Source organism: Nicotiana tabacum, chromosome 13, assembly GCF_000715075.1.
Source record: "Nicotiana tabacum cultivar K326 chromosome 13, ASM71507v2, whole genome shotgun sequence".
NCBI classification, from domain to species: domain Eukaryota; kingdom Viridiplantae; phylum Streptophyta; class Magnoliopsida; order Solanales; family Solanaceae; genus Nicotiana; species Nicotiana tabacum.
Window position 1 is genome coordinate 106,616,485 of NC_134092.1, and position 21,178 is coordinate 106,637,662.

At 35.8% G+C, this 21,178-nt stretch overlaps 2 protein-coding genes across 6 annotated transcripts; both read right to left on the reverse strand.

The window, feature by feature from the left end:
* Nucleotides 1-6,307: 6,307 nt before the first annotated feature.
* Nucleotides 6,308-15,111, reverse strand: LOC107767474 (pentatricopeptide repeat-containing protein At2g22070-like). 5 transcript variants are annotated; one of them, XM_075228280.1, is made up of 5 exons: nucleotides 12,407-15,111; nucleotides 11,352-11,460; nucleotides 9,186-9,728; nucleotides 6,740-7,054; nucleotides 6,308-6,590 (listed from the first exon to the last, which is right to left on the reverse strand). In XM_075228280.1, the coding sequence occupies exon 1, from the start codon at nucleotides 14,890-14,892 to the stop codon at nucleotides 12,535-12,537; it is 2,358 nt and encodes a 785-aa protein (XP_075084381.1). In that variant the 5' UTR covers nucleotides 14,893-15,111; the 3' UTR covers nucleotides 6,308-6,590; nucleotides 6,740-7,054; nucleotides 9,186-9,728; nucleotides 11,352-11,460; nucleotides 12,407-12,534. The 5 variants fall into 5 exon arrangements, with proteins under 5 accessions (XP_075084381.1, XP_075084378.1, XP_075084379.1 ...); XM_075228277.1 differs by having other exon boundaries at nucleotides 6,740-7,178; XM_075228278.1 differs by having other exon boundaries at nucleotides 6,729-7,178.
* A 4,956-nt stretch (nucleotides 15,112-20,067) lies between these two features.
* Nucleotides 20,068-20,466, reverse strand: LOC142168288 (uncharacterized). Its single transcript, XM_075228950.1, has one exon. The coding sequence runs from the start codon at nucleotides 20,464-20,466 to the stop codon at nucleotides 20,068-20,070; it is 399 nt and encodes a 132-aa protein (XP_075085051.1).
* Nucleotides 20,467-21,178: the final 712 nt, after the last annotated feature.

Here is a 21,178-nt window from a genome sequence, read left to right on the forward strand (position 1 = left end):
GGGATCTGATCGACTCTGTAGTTATATGTTTCTACTTTTTTATCGTTGGCTTCAACTCGCTTTGTGAGCTCCTCGAGTATTTTAGTAATTTCGAGAGTAGTCCCCGATTCTTGCTCATTTGACCTCACTATGGCTGGCTCCGTTCTGTTGGAAATTTCTCGAGGTGGACTCGGCTCCGGCCTGCTCGGTAGCTGGGTTTGGCTCTGTAACTGAGCTATTGATGCATGTTGAGCTTGCAATATTTCTAAAATCATACGCAAGCTGACGTCATTTTCCTCGACGTTATGGATATCTCGAGCTGCAAACCGAGTGCTACCATGAATGTTATTTTTAGGTTCAGAATGTAGGTTTGCCTCATTGGCCACATGCGAATTGATATCTATCGGCACTTCGATTCAAGCTCCAACGGTGTTGACAAGTGGTCTCTCGGTACAGGGTGTCAAGTTATTGTTCTCATCTTGAAGACCAGTTTCGTTATCGATAGGTGAGGCCATTTGATTGGTAGTTAGTCGTTGCTAATCCGAAATCCAAGATAATTTCGGAAACAAGCGTAAAACGGTGTGTTTTTGCAGATTCATATCAAATAACCAATGTTATCCTTAGCCCCACGGTAGGCGCCAAACTGTTTACCCGAAAAACGGATAGAGTTGAATTTGTACGTAGTTCTAAGGATATGTTATATAGAATAATACAAACCGTAAGGACAAATAGAAATATCGAATATGGATTGCAAAGAATGTGAAATAAACAAGGTTGGAAAGAAGATGATTTTTAGGACTAAACGAAATGAATCATTTCATGAAGCCTAAAAGAATAATCCTTGAATATATGAGAATATGGTGCTTGAATTACAATGTAAGCAAAAACCTGCCCTCTACAGAAATGTAGACATCCTCTTTATAGTGGAGGATCCTACTTTAGATATAATTAAAAATATATAGTGAAGAACCCATGATAAATCAGCTTTTCCCTAATTTCCGCCCAGATTCTCTCCCTTAGTATGTTTGCAACGGCTCTTGTCTGTGAGCTCGAGCTCGATCGGCCTCGGTGCTGGTCGGTATTGCTTCTAGAGCTCGATATGGACTCGGGATCAGGTGATGATTCGGACTCGGTCCCGGTTGGCCTCTGCCCCTTAAGCTCGAAATCATCTCATCATAATTCGATTCGGACCTGAGCTCGATAATGACTTCGAACTCGGTGTTTGACCTATACCTGAAATCTGAAGCTTGTTTGTACCATCTTCGGAACCCATTTCGATATTACGAAGTCTTTTTTCGATCCATTATATTTCGATCTCGATCAATCGTACGAAGGCCGAAATCTATTTCGACCGTATACACTTCCTTTTCTAGAGATTTGCAAATACGTACTAACAAAAAGAGTCCATTTAACCTGTAGTCAAAATTAATGAAATACTGGCTTGTATACCTTTTTGTATGGGTAATCCTAATTATGTGCTTTTGTGTATCCAATTTTGTTATGAACTAAAAAGGTTTTGATTTAGAGAATTTTCACAAAGTGTAAAATACTATTCTAGCAGAATTGATAACTTGGACGTTGTAAACTCCAGAAGTTAATTATTTAAACGGTCATCCAAATTATGGAAATAATGCAATTGTCACTTTATTTGCTGCAACAACTAAATTATACGTTCAACATACTTACGAAAGTCTAATAAGATATTGAGCCAGTATGGGTTAGCTTAACTTATGGTAAATAGCTGATAAACTTTAAGGGTTGAAACAATTTTTATATAAGTAGTTACATTTTTAGATTAAAGTGCTAAAACAAGTACTAATAAACGGTTGATGCGTTTGGTTAAAAAGTACTGATAAACTGTTCTTTGATTAAAATAACTAAATTACTCTTTTTTCTATAAATTTAGAGTTATATTTATAAGAAAAAGGAAGAACGGTAGCTATGAAGTGGAGAGAAAGTTAAGGATTTTATCATCGAAAGGTACTTTTAGTGTCACGTCCCCAATCTCTTACTATAGGATGTCGTGATGACACCTAGTGTGCAGATCCAGATACCTCGACCTAGGCTAGGCACCAGTGAGTAGAGAATTCAGTTTGGAGACTTCAAAGTATACCTGCCCGCCGTTCGCATGCCTCGGAGTCACCCTCTGTCCTTATTTTTCTACTGCTTACTCTTTATTTAGACGATGATGCATTAGGGATTTTACAGTATATTCGTGTAGAGCTTGTGATTCAGTCTCACCAGATTTTGGGAGTTATTGTCAATGGCAGTGGCGGAGCCAGAATTTTTATTAAGAATTGTCAAAATATATAAAAGTAAACATACCGAAAAAATATGGGGAGTCAATACATAGTATATATACATATAATTTTTTTTTACCTACCTATATTTTTCCCGCGAAGGAGTGTCATTTGACACCCCTTCCTGTAAGGTGGCTCCGCCACTGGTCAACGGTATTGTTGAATTCTATTATAAAAGCTAGATGGTTTAAAATTGAAGTTCTATTGTTATTTTCGCTATTTCTCCATGCATGTTAGGCTACCTAGTCTTAGAGATTATGTGTCATCACTACATCCTACGGTGGGATATTGAAGTCGTGACATTTAGAATAATATAGTTAAAAAATTGGTCAAACTAAAGATGCTTATTAATGAAAGATTATAAGTTGGAAATGACCATTTTATGGTTGTTAGTTGATTTTAGCCTATAAACGCTTTAAGTGTTTACCATATGCATAGACAATTATAAGATTAGCTACCCTCCGTAAATCTCCAAAAGATTTTGTGTATATTTTGGTAGAATTGTGAGAGTTGATTCATTTTAGAATCTATGCATTCCCCTGTTATAAAAGGCATGGATCCCAAAACAATCATCCTATTCTCAATACTTGTAGTCAAAGCTTTTCCAATTCTTGAAATTGTAAAAAAAGTTAAGTATGAGAAACCTTTGCCTTTTGCTCATTTTTCTTACATTGTTGAGTTGTGCAAATTTAATACCCCTAGATGCAAGGAAGATGGCTATTACAGAAACAGATCATAGTGTTCTTGAGGGTAACAATATTGTTGAAGTTGATAGAATTTATCAGAGTTTCAAATCAGCTCCATCCCCTGGAGAAGGTCATCTTCCAAAGCACAAACATTCATAGTCTTTTAGTTGGGTCTCAGTACGGCTGCAGGTGGGAAATAAAACACAAAACAAACATAATCCTTTAGGATATGGAACTAGCTAGTAGAGCCAGATCTAGCTGTAATTAAAGGATTAGTCCATTACATGTGTCTGATTAAATTGTAACAAGCACATGAATATGCAATAATCCTTTAATGAAATGTTTTTCTGTTTCTTCAAGTTTGACTAATTCTTGTTGATGTTCGGCCAGAAGATACCCATTGTTGCCTCACATTCTAGTATTTTTAATTGGCTTTTGAGTATTAATTATATTACTTTATGTTAATATTATATTTTAACTATGTAGGAATAAAACGGTATAAAAATAAAAAGATTTGGAGCAAAATTAAATAAATACGAAAGAAAAAAAGAAAGGAAAAAGAAAAGAATCCAAAGCGGGACCATAATGATGGGAGTAATGATTACATAATGATTGGCTTTCATGGTTAATAATGATATAATTAAAGAGATAAAACAAAAGGAAAAGAAAGAGAAAGAGGCATCATGTTACGCGGCGCCTTCCTGAGATTCCTTGAAAGTGCGGCGTAAGGCTAAGGAATCACTGTCTGTGGAGTTACTATCCGTCAACTGAGGTCCCCTCCGTACGCTGGACGAGATTATCAGTGCCGTACGGGAAAACAAATGTCAAGAGCAATTGAGAGAACAAAAAAAAAGAATTGAGAATGAAAGAAAGCTTGATTGCATTAATGAAAGCTATTACAGAAAAGCAACACGGTATCGAGGGAATACCTAACGACGAATTTGATCCAGCAATCAAGCCTTCAAGGCTTCTTCCAAGTCGATTTTTGCCTAAAACCAGGGGCGGATCTAACCTTAAGCTTATGGGCCCCCGTGACCGGTAGTTTTTGTTCAAGCCTTATTGAGAAATTCACTAAATATATATAAATATTTGACTGTGAATCTAGTTATTATTGTATATATAATTTGAGATTGTTGTAGAAATCCATAAACTTCAAATTTTGAACCCGCCTCTGTCTGAAACCATTTATAACCCTCGGAATTTAGAAGAATTACATTCCTTAATTTTGTGACCTTTTGAATTAAAACATGAGGGTCCATCTCAAATTTGAAGGGATTCTGGCACTAACAAAATGATGTACGTTACAAATCTATTTGATGTATTCAAATTGCTAAACTGAAGAGGACCAGAAATAATACAATACACCACCGTTTACGGCACATTAATTTAATTTCTTGAATTCAAGAATGACATAGTAGTATCTATTATTAGCACGAGATAATATTGGGTAAATTTCACAAATAGTCATATAGCTATGATTTTTTTCACAAAAGTCATATAATTGTAATTTCTCACATAAAAATCATAAAACTTTCACTAACTAACACACAAATCATAGTGACCGAAAAACATAATTTTTCGGTAGTATTTTCTTATTCCACATTTTTTTATTTTTAGTCTAGTAAATAATAATTCAATTAAAATAGGAGAAATACATATTTTTAATCGCTTCCAAAAAAAATATATATATATATATATATATATATATATATATATATATATATATGTGTGTGTGTGTGTGTGTGTGTGTGTGTGTGTGTGTGTGTGTGTATTATATGCATATAATATACATATTCTATTTTTTTGCTAGCGAATGCAATTAGTTTCGGTACTAGGTATTTTTATATTTTTTCCTTAAAATAGGAATGACCCAATCCAACTTAGCCAATAACTATATACATAAATTAAAATACTAAAAGTGAATCCTTCCCTCCAAAAAAAATTAATTTGAATGCATGAGATTCTGACAAAAGAAAGAAAGAAATAAAAGTATAATTAGTGAGCACTTGAAACAAAAATACTATCAATTTGAATGAGATTTTTGAAAGAAAATAAAAGATAGACGTATCGTGTTTTGAAGGATTCACTTTTATTATCATTTTAGTTTATATATATGGGTTTTGGGTCGGGTGATCGGGTCGGGTTGGGTCATTCCTATTTTAATTGGATTATTACTTATTAGACTAAAAATAAAAAATAAAAAATTGTGGGATAAGAAAATACTACTGAAAAATTATATTTTCCGGTCACTTTGATTTTGTGTGACTTAGTAAAAGTTTTATGATTTTTGTGTGGAAAAACAAAGTTATATGACTTTCGTGAAAAAAAATCAAATTACATGACCATTTGTGAAATTTACCCGATAATATTCAAAAATTGTTACACATGTACTACAGACTGTTTCTCTAGTTACTATATTAATATACTCCATCAGTCACTCTAATGTAACTTAAAATATTATTGTAGATTATTTAAGAACTATATTTTAGTATGTTAGTAACATAGTAGACTAAATCCGGGCAGCTTGTTGTAAATCTGTGATATTACTGTAATTTAATCTTTTAGCAGTAGTAGATTATATTCTCTATACCTTACGTTAGCATATTATACTTGCTCTAAATAGGTTGTTGTAGATCAACTTAATATGAGAATGTCGAAAATTATATAGGTCAATACATCGAAGTTGACCGACTTTCTTAATCATTTAGATTTAGCTACGGAAAACAGACTCACAGTATAGCAATTATCGATCATATGAAACAGACACCGGGTGAGAAACAAAAAGGAAGAACTATGGATCATATGTATATGCTCAAATATTTTACTTGATTTTTGGGATCTATCTTCTGTTGATTTCAACTATCGATCATATTCGTAAAACTTTGTTATGTACATTTCTTGATTGTTTATACTATTGTGATACAAGTACATTTGTATAGAAAGAGCTTCATGGTACTAAAGGAAGAAAGGTGCAAGCAGTCTCCCTTAATTTGCTTATGCATCCAAAATTAAGATGTACATATCTAGGCATAAAAAAAAGATCTCCACCTAGAATAGCAATAGGTTCTTCTTTTCTTGAGGAAAAAACAGGACAATGTACCTTTGAGCAAAGCTCAATTTAATTACATATCTGCAGATTCAGAATGGAATATCTAATACTCTAGCAATCCAGTTCTGAAAAGAACTACAGTCCTTAATTTTCCTCTGAATTATCCAATGAAAAAAGAAAATAAGATCTTGGTCCATATGTCAACTAAGCCAGAACCTAATGAAGGGAAGTCTTCGAAATTCTCCCATAGTTGATCGTTATAAAACTGAGGGTCTATCTCAAATTACAGTGGATTCTGGCAATATGAATGTACGTTATAAAACTAATTAGTCTATGCAAACTTTATCGCAAATGGTCAATAGAACAGTTAAACTAAAGATAAAGAAAAAACAATACACCACCATTTGCGCGCTATATGATAAATTCAAGAATTGCTTAGTACTGATACACTATCAAATACTAATAAAGACACTTGCTTTGGTGAGGAAGAATGCAGAAGGAAGCTATCTCTGAATATCAGCATTATTGTCTTCATATACTAGTTCTCTCCATGTTGTTGAACATTCAGCTCTGCCCCTGCATATAAAAAAGGAAGAACAGACATGTCAATTACCAATCACAAAGTTCCAAGGAATATCGATTAAATGACTTAACTAAAATATACGTATTGACAAGGTACCAACCGAGGTCTTCCCCAATCCCAGGGCCACATACTTTGTATTTACCTTCTAATTATGGCCTGCAATTCTCTTCTCCTTTGCTCAATTCTTCTTCTCCATGGTAACATAACCACTACCCTTCTTACTCTTTTTGTCAGTTTTCTTCTCATTCTTCTTCCTTTCACCCTCCTGTTCACCACCTTCTTTCCCAACTGTTTCGTCACTGCTCTTCTTCTTATTCTAATTGTCTTCTTCCTCTTCAAGTTTTCTACCCATTTTCCCCACCATTTCTTCACACCACCCATCTTCTTTGACCACTTTGTCACTTTTCTGGTTCTCATTCCCAAAGCTGCAGAGCTTGTTGGTTCTCTCATAAAACAACTGAATTTATAGATGTAGCAGTTATAAAGCAAGTCGGTTCTTTGGTAACATATTGTATTAGCTGACTCTATACTTGCAAGCATTCCTCTTATTTTGGAAATTTACCGTATCTGTGTAACTTAACCTGTTATAGAAAATTATTCAGACTATATTTCATGTTAGCATATTACACTTACTTTAAACTGGTTCTTATAAGTCAGGTCAATATGGTAGTCTAGGCAAATATATACGTAAATACACAAATGTTAAACGACTTTCTTAATCAAGTAGATTTAGCGATCAGGAAAGCAAAACAGAAAAGGAAAATAATTCAATTATATGAGGAGAAATTTGAGAAGTTTCAAACTTACCCCTTAAACTTTAATATAGAGAGAATACTACTTTACAATTTTAAGAGATTGTTTTACTCCTTTGGGTTTAATTTTTATGCGCTGATATTGTAATCAATTTTGTATGATAAATTTTTTTTGGTTTCCCACCCAGTGTTTGGTACTCGCTTTAGGATCAGGCAAATCGGGATTCGCACTAGAAAGTCCTATTTTGGTGGGATAAAGGGCTCCATGAGTGTTCAAACTTGAAAGAAGTATAAACAATTCCTGGCAAAGGGTGTTCAATATATGTTATATACCTCTAAAACTTGATATTTTACCTATATACGCAGTTTAATTTTTGCATATAAATTTTTCAACAAAGGGTGGTCAATTAATCGCCCTAACCAAAGTGTGGCTTCACCGCTACTCCCTACCAAAGGCAACTACACACACCCATGGCTCGAACTCGAGACCTCTGATTAAGGATAGAAGAATAGTTACAACTCCACCACAATATTTGATGCTTTTTATGATAGATCACTTAAACTTAAAGTTAGAAAAAATAAAATTTTAATACTTGAGTTATTGCATTATTCCAATTTTTGGTACCTGTTAAATAATTTTAACGTTCAATTAACTCAAAAGTGATTTCAATTCCTGAAGTTTAACCAAAGTTAAATGCTCTTGATTTGAAGTTTTACTGTATCTCAATATTTTAACTTATTATAATAAATTATTTACTCCATATTTCATGTTAATATATTACACTCACTCTGAATAGGTTGTTGTAAATTAGTTTAATATGATAGTGTAGAAAAATATACACATCAATACACATAAGCTAAAAGTCTTTCTTAATCAATTATATTTAGCTATCGAGAAAGGAAAATTAAAAATGCAAATAAGTTAATTCTACGAGGACAAAATTAAAATAATTGGCTGAAAAGAACCATTGACAGTAGTACGATATAGAAAGGAATTTCTCATAACTGTTTCATACTACATATCGATATTGAGCCCGTACTTCTTTACCCTACTTATGGATGAGCTAACTAACAATCTTTTTCAGACAAATTTGTTAACCGGCAAAAATTGCAAGGGTATCAACTAAAAGCTTGAACTATGGAGAAGCGCTTTAGAGAGAAAAGGTTTTAGAATAAGTAGAAGTCCAACTGAATGTACATTTTAGCCAAAAAATAAAAAGTGATGCTGAGATGAGACTAGAGGGGATTGTGGTGCCTAAATGTAAACAATTCAGAGATCTAGGCTCGATGTTCTAAGAGAACGGTATGATTGATGAAGATAGTACCCATAAAATCAAAATAGGATGGTTGAAATGGAAAATGCGGCAGGAGTATTATTTAATAGGAGGATTTACCTACCAGTGAAAGGCTAGTTCCATAGAACAATAGTAACGGCAATATTATACGGGAGTGAATGTTGCGGGTCCAACATATACACAAGATGGGTAGAGCATAAATGCTGATTTTAGGATGGATATGCAGTCATACAAGTTACACAACATTAAAAATGATCACATTCGTCAAAACATGTAAGTAGCACCCATGGAGTATAAAATAAGAGAAGACTGTTTTTGATGATTTAGAGGGGTCATTCAACAACCTCTAGATGCATTGGATTGTAGGTGTGACATATGGTGACCGGAGGTGTTTTAATGGACGAGATGGACCTAAAATCACATAAAATAAAATTGCCTAGAAAGACACTGCAGCTGATACTTATACCTATTTAAATTCTACTTTATTTCTCCCCACAAAAAAAAAAAAAAAAAAAAAAAATGCAGCTGATGAGTTACCTACCTTCAGTCGGACCTCCAACCATCAATCACCCACCATGATGTTTGAAGTCTGCCTTCAGGATTGATATCTTTGTTGCCTATACTTGATCTTCTGACCCGCCATAGTGTGAATCCCTGGATCTCTTTACAATCAAATATCATTTCCTCATTCCCGATCAAATTCTCAGATTGAGATTTGTCATGTTGAAAATCCAAAGAGATTAAACTGCCAACACCATTGAAAATGTTCGAGGGCTCAAAAACAATCTGTAATTCTGCATCTCCGCAACCCAGCCTCAATGTTGCAAAGTATTAGCCTATTGCCTCAAACAAGTCTTTAATAAGATTGGAAATGTACAAGTCTTCAATATGATTTTGCCAAAGAATAATCAACTCCCATTTCTCGGCCAAGTTGTTCTGACCATTTTTTTTTCCAAACTGCAGCATTTAAGACCTTCACCATCTACAAAGTCAGAGAATATAATTCCTCTAGGGTCTTTGAACTAAGGCCCCACAATGGTACACTTTAACGGTGAAATAGTCAAACTCTGTCTCAGTCAAAGATCTGAACCACAAAGACCATTATATATGTCAAAAACAATAGAGTAACTGAACACAAAAACTAAAGAGCAATATAGCACGATAAATGAATGCGAAGACCGACAACGAGATAACAAAAAGGGGTTTTGCTTGATAAATGGAACGAATAAGGAAACATCTCAATTTCTTACCAATAAAGGAGTCATTCCTCACCCAGTTTCATGCCATGTTTCCAATAGCCTATTTACATCACGGTTATTGTCTACAATTTTCCTCTAAACTACAAGAAATCTGAACCTTTAAGAAAGAAAAAACAAGAATCTTTTTGGTGCAAGAGCACCACTTTGTATCCCTCCAAAATGAGCAGATCTACCATGTCAGTCTTATCTGACAGAAGTCCGTTAAACTTGTTGAAAGTTTTGCTGGGACCACACTGTTTGCTTCGGAGAGTTTCAAGACCAACAATGATCAGCTAGTAAGGTGAAGAAGACAGCAGTTTTGGATGCAGTATAGCGAAAATCTAAGTTGCTCGGACACGGGTGCGGGTGTCCGACACGGGTGCGGATCTAGAGGTCGGATCTTTCAAGATGTAAATTTTAAGATTCGGGGATACGGATCCTAGTACGGATACGGGTGCGGGGATCCGGCTAAAAATATTTTTAAATAATATAAATCTCTCTAATTTATGAGAAATTTTGTGGAATACTTACGTATAGCTTGTAAAGTGTGGATTTCCTTTTTATTCTCAAGTTGTAGATAGTAAAAGATTGATTTCCTAGATAAGCTATGCTATTTTCTTCAAATTTACCCTAGTTTTAGTTTTGATTTCGGTAATCAAATTGTATCTCGTCTCGAATTTTTCTGTCCGTCGTGGTCAAAGTACCCAAAATTGTTTCCCTAGATCCGGTACGGATCCCATACCCACACCCATACTAGTGTCGTGTCGACACGGGTGCGGCACCTAAACTGCCATGTCGGAGCAACTTAGGCGAAAATGACATTTTCAATGAGACAACAACTAGAAAAAAGTCAACTTTTGAGATCCTCCACCACCACCAACATACCAAGAACCTATGAAAAGTCCATCTAGATAAGCAAGAGCAACATCGAGAGAAGGAACACAACAGTATATAAATTGTAACATTTACAATGGAAAGATACAAAAGACAAGGATGGAGCAAGGACAGAAAGCACACACATATTCACAAGGGAAGAATAGGAGAGCATCATATAGAGAAACAAACATAAACATAGACTGAGCATATGTAGACAGTTGACATGGTTCAATGAATGTGGAAAAAGATATATTACAATATGGTCTTTGAACATCTCAAGGCTTCTGTGAGAATCAGGATCGAACGCTAGTATTGAAACAAGCAAAAGTACAAATGTTGATATCTTGACCTTTTGCTAACAGGCAAGGCATGCAACCGCGCCATAATCCTATAGGCAAAGTACTTATAAGTGTGAATCGAGTTTCTTCAAACCTGGTCGACACTATTGATTCACCATCTATTTCACTATGATTGCAAAGACTAATATATACAAAATGTTTCTTACATCACTTTCCATAATTTGAATCACTTCGGTCGATGCATGAGAAAATCCATCAGCTATTAAATGCTACATTATTTAGAGATGAATTTACCTCACTATGAGACAAATGTCGGAAAATCCATCTAGAAATGTGACCTGCTCCACCACTGCATGTAGCCACAAACTAGAGCAACAGCAAAGTGGAATCATGTATTCTGCATCTGCAATGACAACATAAGCTAATGATCTTGATTGTATGCAACACTTTGACATGGTTGTTTAAATTGTTTACTAGAAGAAATGGGACTTTGGTCGTATTTAAAAAGTCAGTAAATATAGACTTCTCATGGAAAATAGCTTCCGTCTTATTTCATCTTTTGAGGGCCTTGCTAATCCAGCTTGAGACTTGTTAGTAAAGAACCAATTATAAGCTTTGCAAGGGAGAAGATGCCACTACAAGTGATAATAGTGCAGACATATCTGGTGTTATTAATAGCAAAAGAGAAAGGAAAAATAACCAACTAAAAGCATTTCAAAATCTGTGAGGAAGCCAAAAGAATGTTTCCTAAATGAGGCAAAGTTGCAGGTTTGGCTCCAAATGAGGTGATTTATATAAAATGATATAAATTATGAAACAGCATAAACTGTAGATGCATTCAGTTTGCATACGTTCCTGACTCGGTGTACTGAGAGATGAGGGAGAGGGAGAGAAGTTCATCCAATAGATTAGCTTTGTAGAATCCTACAGAACCAATGCTCCATCAATACCATTTGAGTCTGTCAATGATGAACAAACAAAAATATCTGTTTTTTTAATTTATTTTAGAATTTATCAAATACTTTATATATGTAGCGCGGACGACATACATGTCTGTTACAGTTTCAGAAAATTAACAAAATACTGCTCAAAATACAGTCTTTTGTTCAAATGCTATAACTGGATAGCCACTTTACCTGACCAGTGTGTTTTAGTAAAAACCATCAAGCCATCAGGGTCTATCTTCGATACATTACTTTGACCATGAGAAGGTCTTTTGACCATTAGAGGTCAGACCTCATGAATCATTGAACAGTATAGCTAAAAGCCCATTCTATGGAGCAACTTACAAGATGGCAAAGCTGTACAAGAATACCATCAGTGAAGGCATACTTCAGAGTAATGTTTACCTTTATGTATGAGTTGCTCAAACTCAGATTCCTTATTTATTTTTGTAGCATCCAGCATTGTAGATTTTTTCTTTTACTTTTCTTCAGCAGCTCTGATGTGGAATTCTAGATAAAATTTGGTTTGAGCCCTACCAGTAGTCACGACAAGAGCAGAAACCTCCTTTAAAGTGGTGAAAACGAGTGGCATCCCTAACAATAATTTCTCGCCCTACAAGCTTGGAGATAAATTTGATTGCTGAGTGACAGTCATTACAAACTCGAAGGTTCTTCATGATCCTTAAAGTAGTGTTCTCCGGGGTATTTATTAACCCAAATGCAATTGCAAGCTTCTCACTGTGATGTCTAAGAATCTGCTCTTTCGCCTCATAATCAAGATCATGCAGCACTGACTTGGTGTCTGGAATGAATCCCATCTTTTTTATATCTTCCCAGATTTTTTCCATTGTCTTGTAAATAGCATCTCGCTGCGGATGAAGCCCATCATCTACCCCAAAGACATGGACTATGTTTTTTAATTGAATCCAGCTAAATCCTTGTTCTTTCTTGACCTGTCTATCCTTCATTGATTTTCTGATCTTGGCAGCTTCCTCCCATATTCCACAAGCAGAATACACATTAGCAAGTGCTGAGTAGGCCCCACTATTTTCAGGATCAATTGAAAGCAATCTGTCGGCTGCAACTTTTGCTAGCTCCACTTTTTTGTGAACCCTACAAGATGCTAAAAGTGAACCCCATGCAATCACATCTGGTTCAATTGGCATCTTCTCTATGAAGTCTTGTGCTTCTTCTAGCAACCCAGCACGACCAAAGAGATCAATCATGCAAGCACAGTGGCTGGAGGTGGGTTCAATACTGTGCATCTGTTTCATCATCTTGTAATAATTACGACCTTGAGCGACCAATCCTACGTGTGTACAAGCAGTAAGAACACCAACATACGTGATATGATCAGGCTTCATTTCAAGTGCAAGCATATCCTCAAACAATTGTGTGGCTTCAGCTCCAAGTCCATGCTGAGCTAAAGCCAAGATCATGGAAGTCCAAGAGACCGTGTCTCTGTTCAGGCGTATCAAATCAAATACTCTCCTCGCACAGCTGATATTTCCAGCCTTGGCATACATAGTTATCAGGGCATTGCTAACAGAAACTGATAATGCTTCCCCTGACTTAATGGCTGCTGAATGGATTTGCTTACCATGATTTAAGGATGCCACGCTTGAACAGACACTCAACATTGCTGCTAGAGTATAATTATTGGGGTCTGGCCCGTCTTTAACCATTGACCTGAAGAGTTCCATTGCATCATCATAGAGGCCATTTTGAACGTAACCAACAATCATGGCTGTCCAGACAACCACATCACGGTCCTTCAATGAGTCAAAGATCTTCCTTGCTGGACTTATATTACCAAGCTTTATGTACCCATCTAGTAGTGCAGTAAATGCAATGACGTTTAGACTAGACTCTCTATTTTTCTCCAAAATTTTTCGAGCAATGTCTACCCCACCGCATCGGGAATACATACAAATCAAAGAATTCCCAACAGCTCCTGACGTGTCAAATTCAGTTCTGATAAGATGAGCATGGATTTGTTTTCCTAGATTTAACTCCCCAAGATTAGCACAAGCTGATAAAGCACTAGCTAAAGTATATCTATCAGGTCCCAGTGAAGATTCTTTAAGCATTCTAGAAAACATATTAAGAGCTAGAACGTCAAAGCCGTGCTGATTATAGCCTGTAACCATTGAATTCCACGAAACTATGTCATGCTCATCCATTTGCTCAAATTGTGCCAGTGCTAAATCCACCCGACCAGCCTGCATATGCAACGAGATCAACGCGTTCCAGCTTGAGGTGTTCTTCACAACTATCCTGTCAAAAACATTTCGAGCTGCATTTGCATCACCTGACTTGGCATACATATTCAACAGAGAATTTGCCACGGAAACATGACTACTCAACCCAAATTTAACAACAAAGGAGTGAATTTTCTGTCCCTCGTATAATGCTCTAATTGCAGCACAAGAAGCAAGAACACTTGTAAACGTGTACTGGGTCGGCAAAACATCAGAAGAAACCATCTCAAGAAACATCTGAATTGCAACCTGAAAACGACCAACCAAATTGTACCCAACAATCATAGTGGTCCACGAAACAGAATCGCGATATGGCATTTCCTTAAATATCGAATATGCTTCGTTAACCGAACCTTGTTTCGAATACCCAGATAAAAGTGTATTCCAAGAAGAAGTATCTCTCACAGGCATTTCATCAAACACTTTACGAGCATATGATAAAAACCCAGTTTTTGCATAACCATTGATGAGATTATTCATAAGGAAAACGCCTAAATGGAGGCCGGATTTGATTATACTGCCATGGATTAACTTTATGGCAAATGGTTTTTTTGTTTTCAGGCTGTCTTGGAGAAGTGATACGTAGAAATGTGACTGAGAACCAAAGGATTGTGAGGTTTGATGATTCATTTGAAGAATAATAAGGAACGATTATGCAATTTAAATTTTGTTTTCCGCTAGTTTCATCACTTTTTAGTTTTTCTTAATTTAATTTTGAAGTTCTAAATGTATATGAACTGGCGGGACGAGACAAGTGGCCTTATAATCTGTTTGGCTGCTAGGATTATCCCCAAACCTTTTATTTGTTACGAAATTTCTTTTAATCAGGAAAAAATAATATTTTGTGATGAAATATAGCTCAAAGTAACAATATAGAACAAGCTAAGAGATATAGAGAGAAAGAGAGGAGAGATTCTTATTTTTTCTTCAATTGTGTGATCTTTCCATCTATTACAAGACCTTTATATAAGCATGAAAAATAAAGAAATATGTCATTGAATATGTCATTAAGCATTTGAAATCATTAAGGAAGATCATGGAGTTACAATCATAACTCTATAAGTATTATAGTAGTGAAAGTTATGGAGATAATGGAGAATAGTAGTGAGCGTTACTCCTTTGGTGGTTATGGACATCCACCATAATTCAAGATTTTATAACACTCCCCCTTCGATGTCCATAGTTATTGTGCATCGTTAAAACCTTGCTAAGAAAAAACCCCATAGAAAAAAAATCGTAGTGAAGGATAAAGAGTACACATATCATATAATACGCATGGCTTGTTGCCTCATTAAAAACCTTGCCAGGAAAACCCAGTGGGATAAAACCGTAACTAAGGGAAAAAGAGTACAACGTGTATTTGCCTCCCCCTGATGAAAACATCAATTTATTTCACCTACATGATGTGTTCCAATCATGTATACCAACTTCTCAAATGTTGAGGTTGATCATGCTTCGTTGAATAGAATCACCAAATTATCAAGCGAACAAATTCATTGAACATCTATTTCACCGTTCGGTGAAGATTATATCTAATAAAGAACTTTGATGAAATATATGATTTATTTTGTCTCCTTCAATATATACTTCTTTCAATTGAGATAAGCAAACATCATCGTTTTCACTATTATTGGAGTCTTCTCTTCAAAGTAAAGTCACACATCGGTTGTGTGTTGAGTGACTTGATATATCAGTTGCTAGTATATTGACATTGTGGAATAAGTATCAACAATTGATTGCCTTGTGAAATAATAATATGGCAGTACCCTCACATACAAATAGATTGTTTGAAGAACGAACTTCAGAAAATGCCTGCATTTGCATAACCAACAAAACTTTGGCAATATTTGTTAGAATAAACAAATCTATATCAAGGATTCCTTTTGCAATATAATCCTAATAGTATTCCAATATCTTCATATAGGAATAAAACTATATCTTGCTTGTATATTGTTATACTCATAGTTCTAGCAAGATACATTAGTGCACCAATTGCACTAGACACAAAAAAATATCATGCACGCCATGATCGTTCTAATTCACATAAGAATTTGCTGAAGCTTTATTTAATAATTTTTTTGGAAAACTTAATATGCTTCAGAACAATTTAAATCCTTCAATGATTTCCATTATACGCATATCAATTTTGTCATATGCCAGATTAAAACCTGAAATGACTACATCCACCACAGGAGAACATGTCTATATATAACCAATGCCAGGATATTTACAAATCTTCTTGTGACAAAAGTCGTCTTTATGTCTATCGACTTGATTTTTTTTCGCACAAAAACACAATATATACCTCCACTGGCTTTATACTTTCAAGTGTTGAGACTATTCGTCCCACTTCATATTTTTCAGGTGAAGTCAATTTTCATTGCGTATTTTTCATTTGGCCAATCATTTATCTGTCTAAATTTCATGACAGATTTGAGCTCAAGATCCTCGTCAATATTAATAATATTGAGCACTATATTATATTAAAATTATCGTCGACGATCATTTTGCATCGGTTCCATCATCACTCATTAAAGACATAACTTACCGAGATCTAAATAGTTTCAGGTACCTGAGCCTCTCCCATGAGGTCTTATAAAGTGTTATGTCGTGGTGCTCTTATAGAGCACTTGTCACACCCTAAAACTACGTGACCGGTACCCGGTACTCTACCATACTCGAGTGAACCATCTCATAGATTAATACACATCCATATGCCTAATAGGAGGATGTGAAAGCCTCTCCAATTACAATCATTTTAAAATATACGACAAAACATGAATAATGTCTTTAGGTAAATATTTTTCCTTTGAAGTCAAAGATTCATAAAGATAAAAGAGAGTTTGATTCATGCACGCCATGTAAGTAACCATAGGATTACAACCCAAAATGAATACTACTATTGTCTATGGAATCTCTATGACACAAAATGGAATAGTCAACCAAGGTATAACCTAGTGGTTAAAAAGGATAGTAATATAATAAAGTTCTCCACGAATACTAGTGTGGAGTCTCACCAAATAACATCAATGGGAAATGTAGAGCTGCCCTATCCACGCGGCTCAAATTTCATAAGTATAGCAAAAATCCTCATTTCATCATTTGAAGATAAATCCTTGAATTCTAACTCCAACTTATTCGTTACACTTGTTATGGGATCTAGTCGTTCCACTAGAAACTCAAAATAATATCATTCAAACAAGACTCAACACTATTCATCATCCCTACCAATCAACTCTTCAATTTCAAGACTAGCTTCTAGGGATTTTATGAATAGATGTTTAAATACAAATTTAACTTCATAAATATACTCTATTATGTCCATGGAGTATAATACCCAAGTTTGGAGTGAAGGGATTACCTCTTTGTTAAACCCTAGAATTTCCAAGATTTGAGTTCTTGAAGTGTTCTTGAGATTTTCTTCAGAAATCTATAATTTCCATGTAGTTGAAAAGTTAAGAGATGTAATTAATGAACTAAATCTACCGAGAAAGAATTAAATTCGTACCTTAAAGGTGTATTAATGGTAGAGAGATATTTTCTCTCTCTATGTCTTCAGAGACAAAGCCCCAAAATAAAAGACCAATCTCCTCCCGTAATTGCCTTTAAAAGGCTTCAAAATTCGGATGCCGCATGGGACGCATCGCATGCTTCATCGTATGCGTACCAGCTCTTTCAACCTCAGCGGACGCCAACTTTGGCACTATGGGACAAGTTCACTGCCTCACACTGGGTTCCAACTTATTTCGTACGCGATGGAGATGCGAAGCATCAAGTGCAGCATCCATCATTGAAATAACATTTTGGTCTTCAACTTTGTTTATTCCATTCCCCAACTTTACATGTTGCTTTTGTCTTTAATAATTAATCCCTTTGTCCCTTTGTTAGCCAACAACCTTTTTACTTTTTTCTAAATCCTTACTTGTCTAAATCCTTTTTTTCCGTTGCCAGCAAGAGGCTAGGATTTTAAAATCCTTGTTTTCTAATTAAATTCCAATTCTTCAAAGTTAGCTACATACCATTGAGTTCCCATAATTTCGGCCCTTCTGACATAAAAACTTGATATGCTCCAAATATATTTGTTGACCTTGTAACCTCAACTAATTCAATGATTAACTATTGAAATTATCCCTAAGTATTCCAATAACCTTGTTCCACTCGAATAACCATATATCTCTTATTTAATAAATTAACTCGAATTAATTAAGAAAATTCACTGGGCATTACACTCTCCCACACTTAGAAATATTCGTCCTCGAATGTAAATTTTTGGTCGTATTAAAGTCCAATAGTGTAATCTCCATGTCTTTCCTAACTCCTCAACTTTTAAGGATTCTAAATTTCACTAACTCTCTAAATTTTCAAGAATTTTGACAGAGTTTCCTTTGTTTATAGGCCTTATCCAAAATTTTCAACCTGCCAGTGAACCACGAGAATACAATATGAAAGTCCCCACACGCCTCTACTCATCACAACTACCTCCATAAATATATCCACAACCCCATATACCTCAAAACACCACTATAGCCACTATCGGTATCACAACAATAATATTTATTACCATAAGACAAGTCTAACAACCATGTACAATAGATGAACCAATCAATCACCTATCTCATGGAAGTCAATTATGATAAACTCTAAACTTAAAATTTCAAAAAACAAAAAAATAGCCATACCTGAAGTCGTGAATAAGTGGGGATATCAGATTTTCATATCTTCCTCGTCCTCTCAAGTAGCCTCCTCAACATCATGATTACGCCATAACACTTTAACTGAAGCTATGTCCTTAGTCCTCAACCTACGGACTTTCCTATCAAGAATCTCAACTGGTTCTTCGTTATAAGTTAAACCGTCATTTATTTCTACTACCTCCGGTGAGATGATGTGAGCAGGGTCGGGCACATACCCCCGTAGCATCGATACATGAAAAACAGGATGAACCAAAGTCATTGATGCAGGTAACTCCAGCTTGTAGGCTACTTCACCAATCCTTTTCAAGATTCGATATGGACCAATGAATCTAGGACTTAGCTTGCCCTTCTTCCCAAATCTCATAACTCCATTCATTGGCGATACCTTCAAGAATACTTGATCACCCTCTTTAAACTCCAACTTACGTCGATGTACATTTGTATAGCATTTTTGTCGACTCTGATAAGTCTTAAGTCGTTGTTGAATCGAAGTCACCTTCTCTAAGGCATCATGTACAAGATCGGGACCAAGTAGTCCTACATCAGTCGGCTCAAACCATCCAATAGGTGATCTACAACGTCGTCCGTACAAAGCCTCATAGGGAGCCATTTGGATACTAGCATGATAGCTATTATTGTAGGCAAATTCAATCAAAGGTAAGTGTTCATCCCAACTTCCACCAAAATCAAGGACACAAACCCGCAACATATCCTCAAGCATCTGAATAGTCCTTTCAGCTTGTCCATCAGTCTGTGGATGAAAAGCGGTACTCAAATTGACACTTGTACCCAATCCTTCTTGAAAGGACTGCCAAAAATGAGCAATAAACTGAGGCCCTCTATCGGATATAATGGAAACTAGAATACCATGAAGTCTGACAATTTCTTTCAAGTACAACTTAGAATACTGTGGTGCCATGTATGTCATCTTTACCGGTAAGAAATGCGCCGACTTTGTAAGTCGGTCTACAATCACCCAAATAGAGTCATGCTTCAAGCGAGTGTGAGGCAAACCCACAACAAAGTCCATATTAATCATCTCCCACTTCCAAAGTGGAATCTCAAGATTTTGAGCCAACCCACCAGGTCTTTGATGCTCAGCTTTTACATGTCAGCAATTTAAACATCTAGCCACGAAGTCCGAAATATTTTCCTTCATCTTATTCCACCAATAGATCTCTCGTAAGCCCTTGTACATTGTTGTGGACCCTGGATGTATAGAATATCTCGAACTGTGTGCCTCAGCCATTTCATTACGAAGTCCATCAATATCTGGCACGTACAAGCGTCCATTCATCTTCAACACCCCTTCCCCGTCAAGAGAAAATGCAGGGATATCTTTAGATTGTACACTATTTTGAATATTCACCAGATTTGGATATTCAAATTGCTTAGCTTTGACAAGCTCAATAAAAGAGGAACGTGTCATGGCACAAGCGGCAATGTCTTTAGCTATTGGTAAGTATGCCAAAGTACCTCCTAACTTTCGGCTTAGCGCATCGGCTACCATATTCGCCTTTCTCGGATGGTAATAAATGCTTAAATCATAATCCTTCAATAGTTCTAATCATCTCCTTTGCCTCAGGTTTAATTCCCTCTGCTTGAATATATATTGTAAACTTTTATGATCGGTGTATACTTCACAGTGCTCACCGTACAAGTAATGCCGCCAAATTTTCAAATCAAATACAACTGTGGCTAGTTCCAAGTCATGGGTTGGATAGTTCTTCTCATGGATCTTCAATTGTCTACAAGCATAAGCAATAACCTTACCTTTCTGCATCAAGACACAACCCAACCCAACCCTAAAGGCGTCATAATACACCACAAATCCATCTGAACGTGTTGGCAAGGTCAACGCTGGTGATGTAGTCAATCTAGCTTTCAACTCATTAAAGCTTCTTTCACAAGTATCCGACCACTGAAATTTCGCTGCTTTCTGCGTCAATTTGGTTAACGGAAACACAAGAGTAGAAAATCCTTCAACAAACCGCCAATAGTAGCCTGCTAATCCCAAGAAACTGTGGATCTCTGTCGGTGTAGTTGGTCTAGGCCAACTCTTAGCCGCTTCAATCTTTTGAGGATCAACCTTAATACCTTCACTCACATGACTCAAGAATGCTACGGATTCAAGCCAAAATTCACATTAGAGAATTTGGCATATAACTCATTCTTCAAAAGCGTCCGCAACACTATTCTCAAATGATTGGCATGCTCCTCTT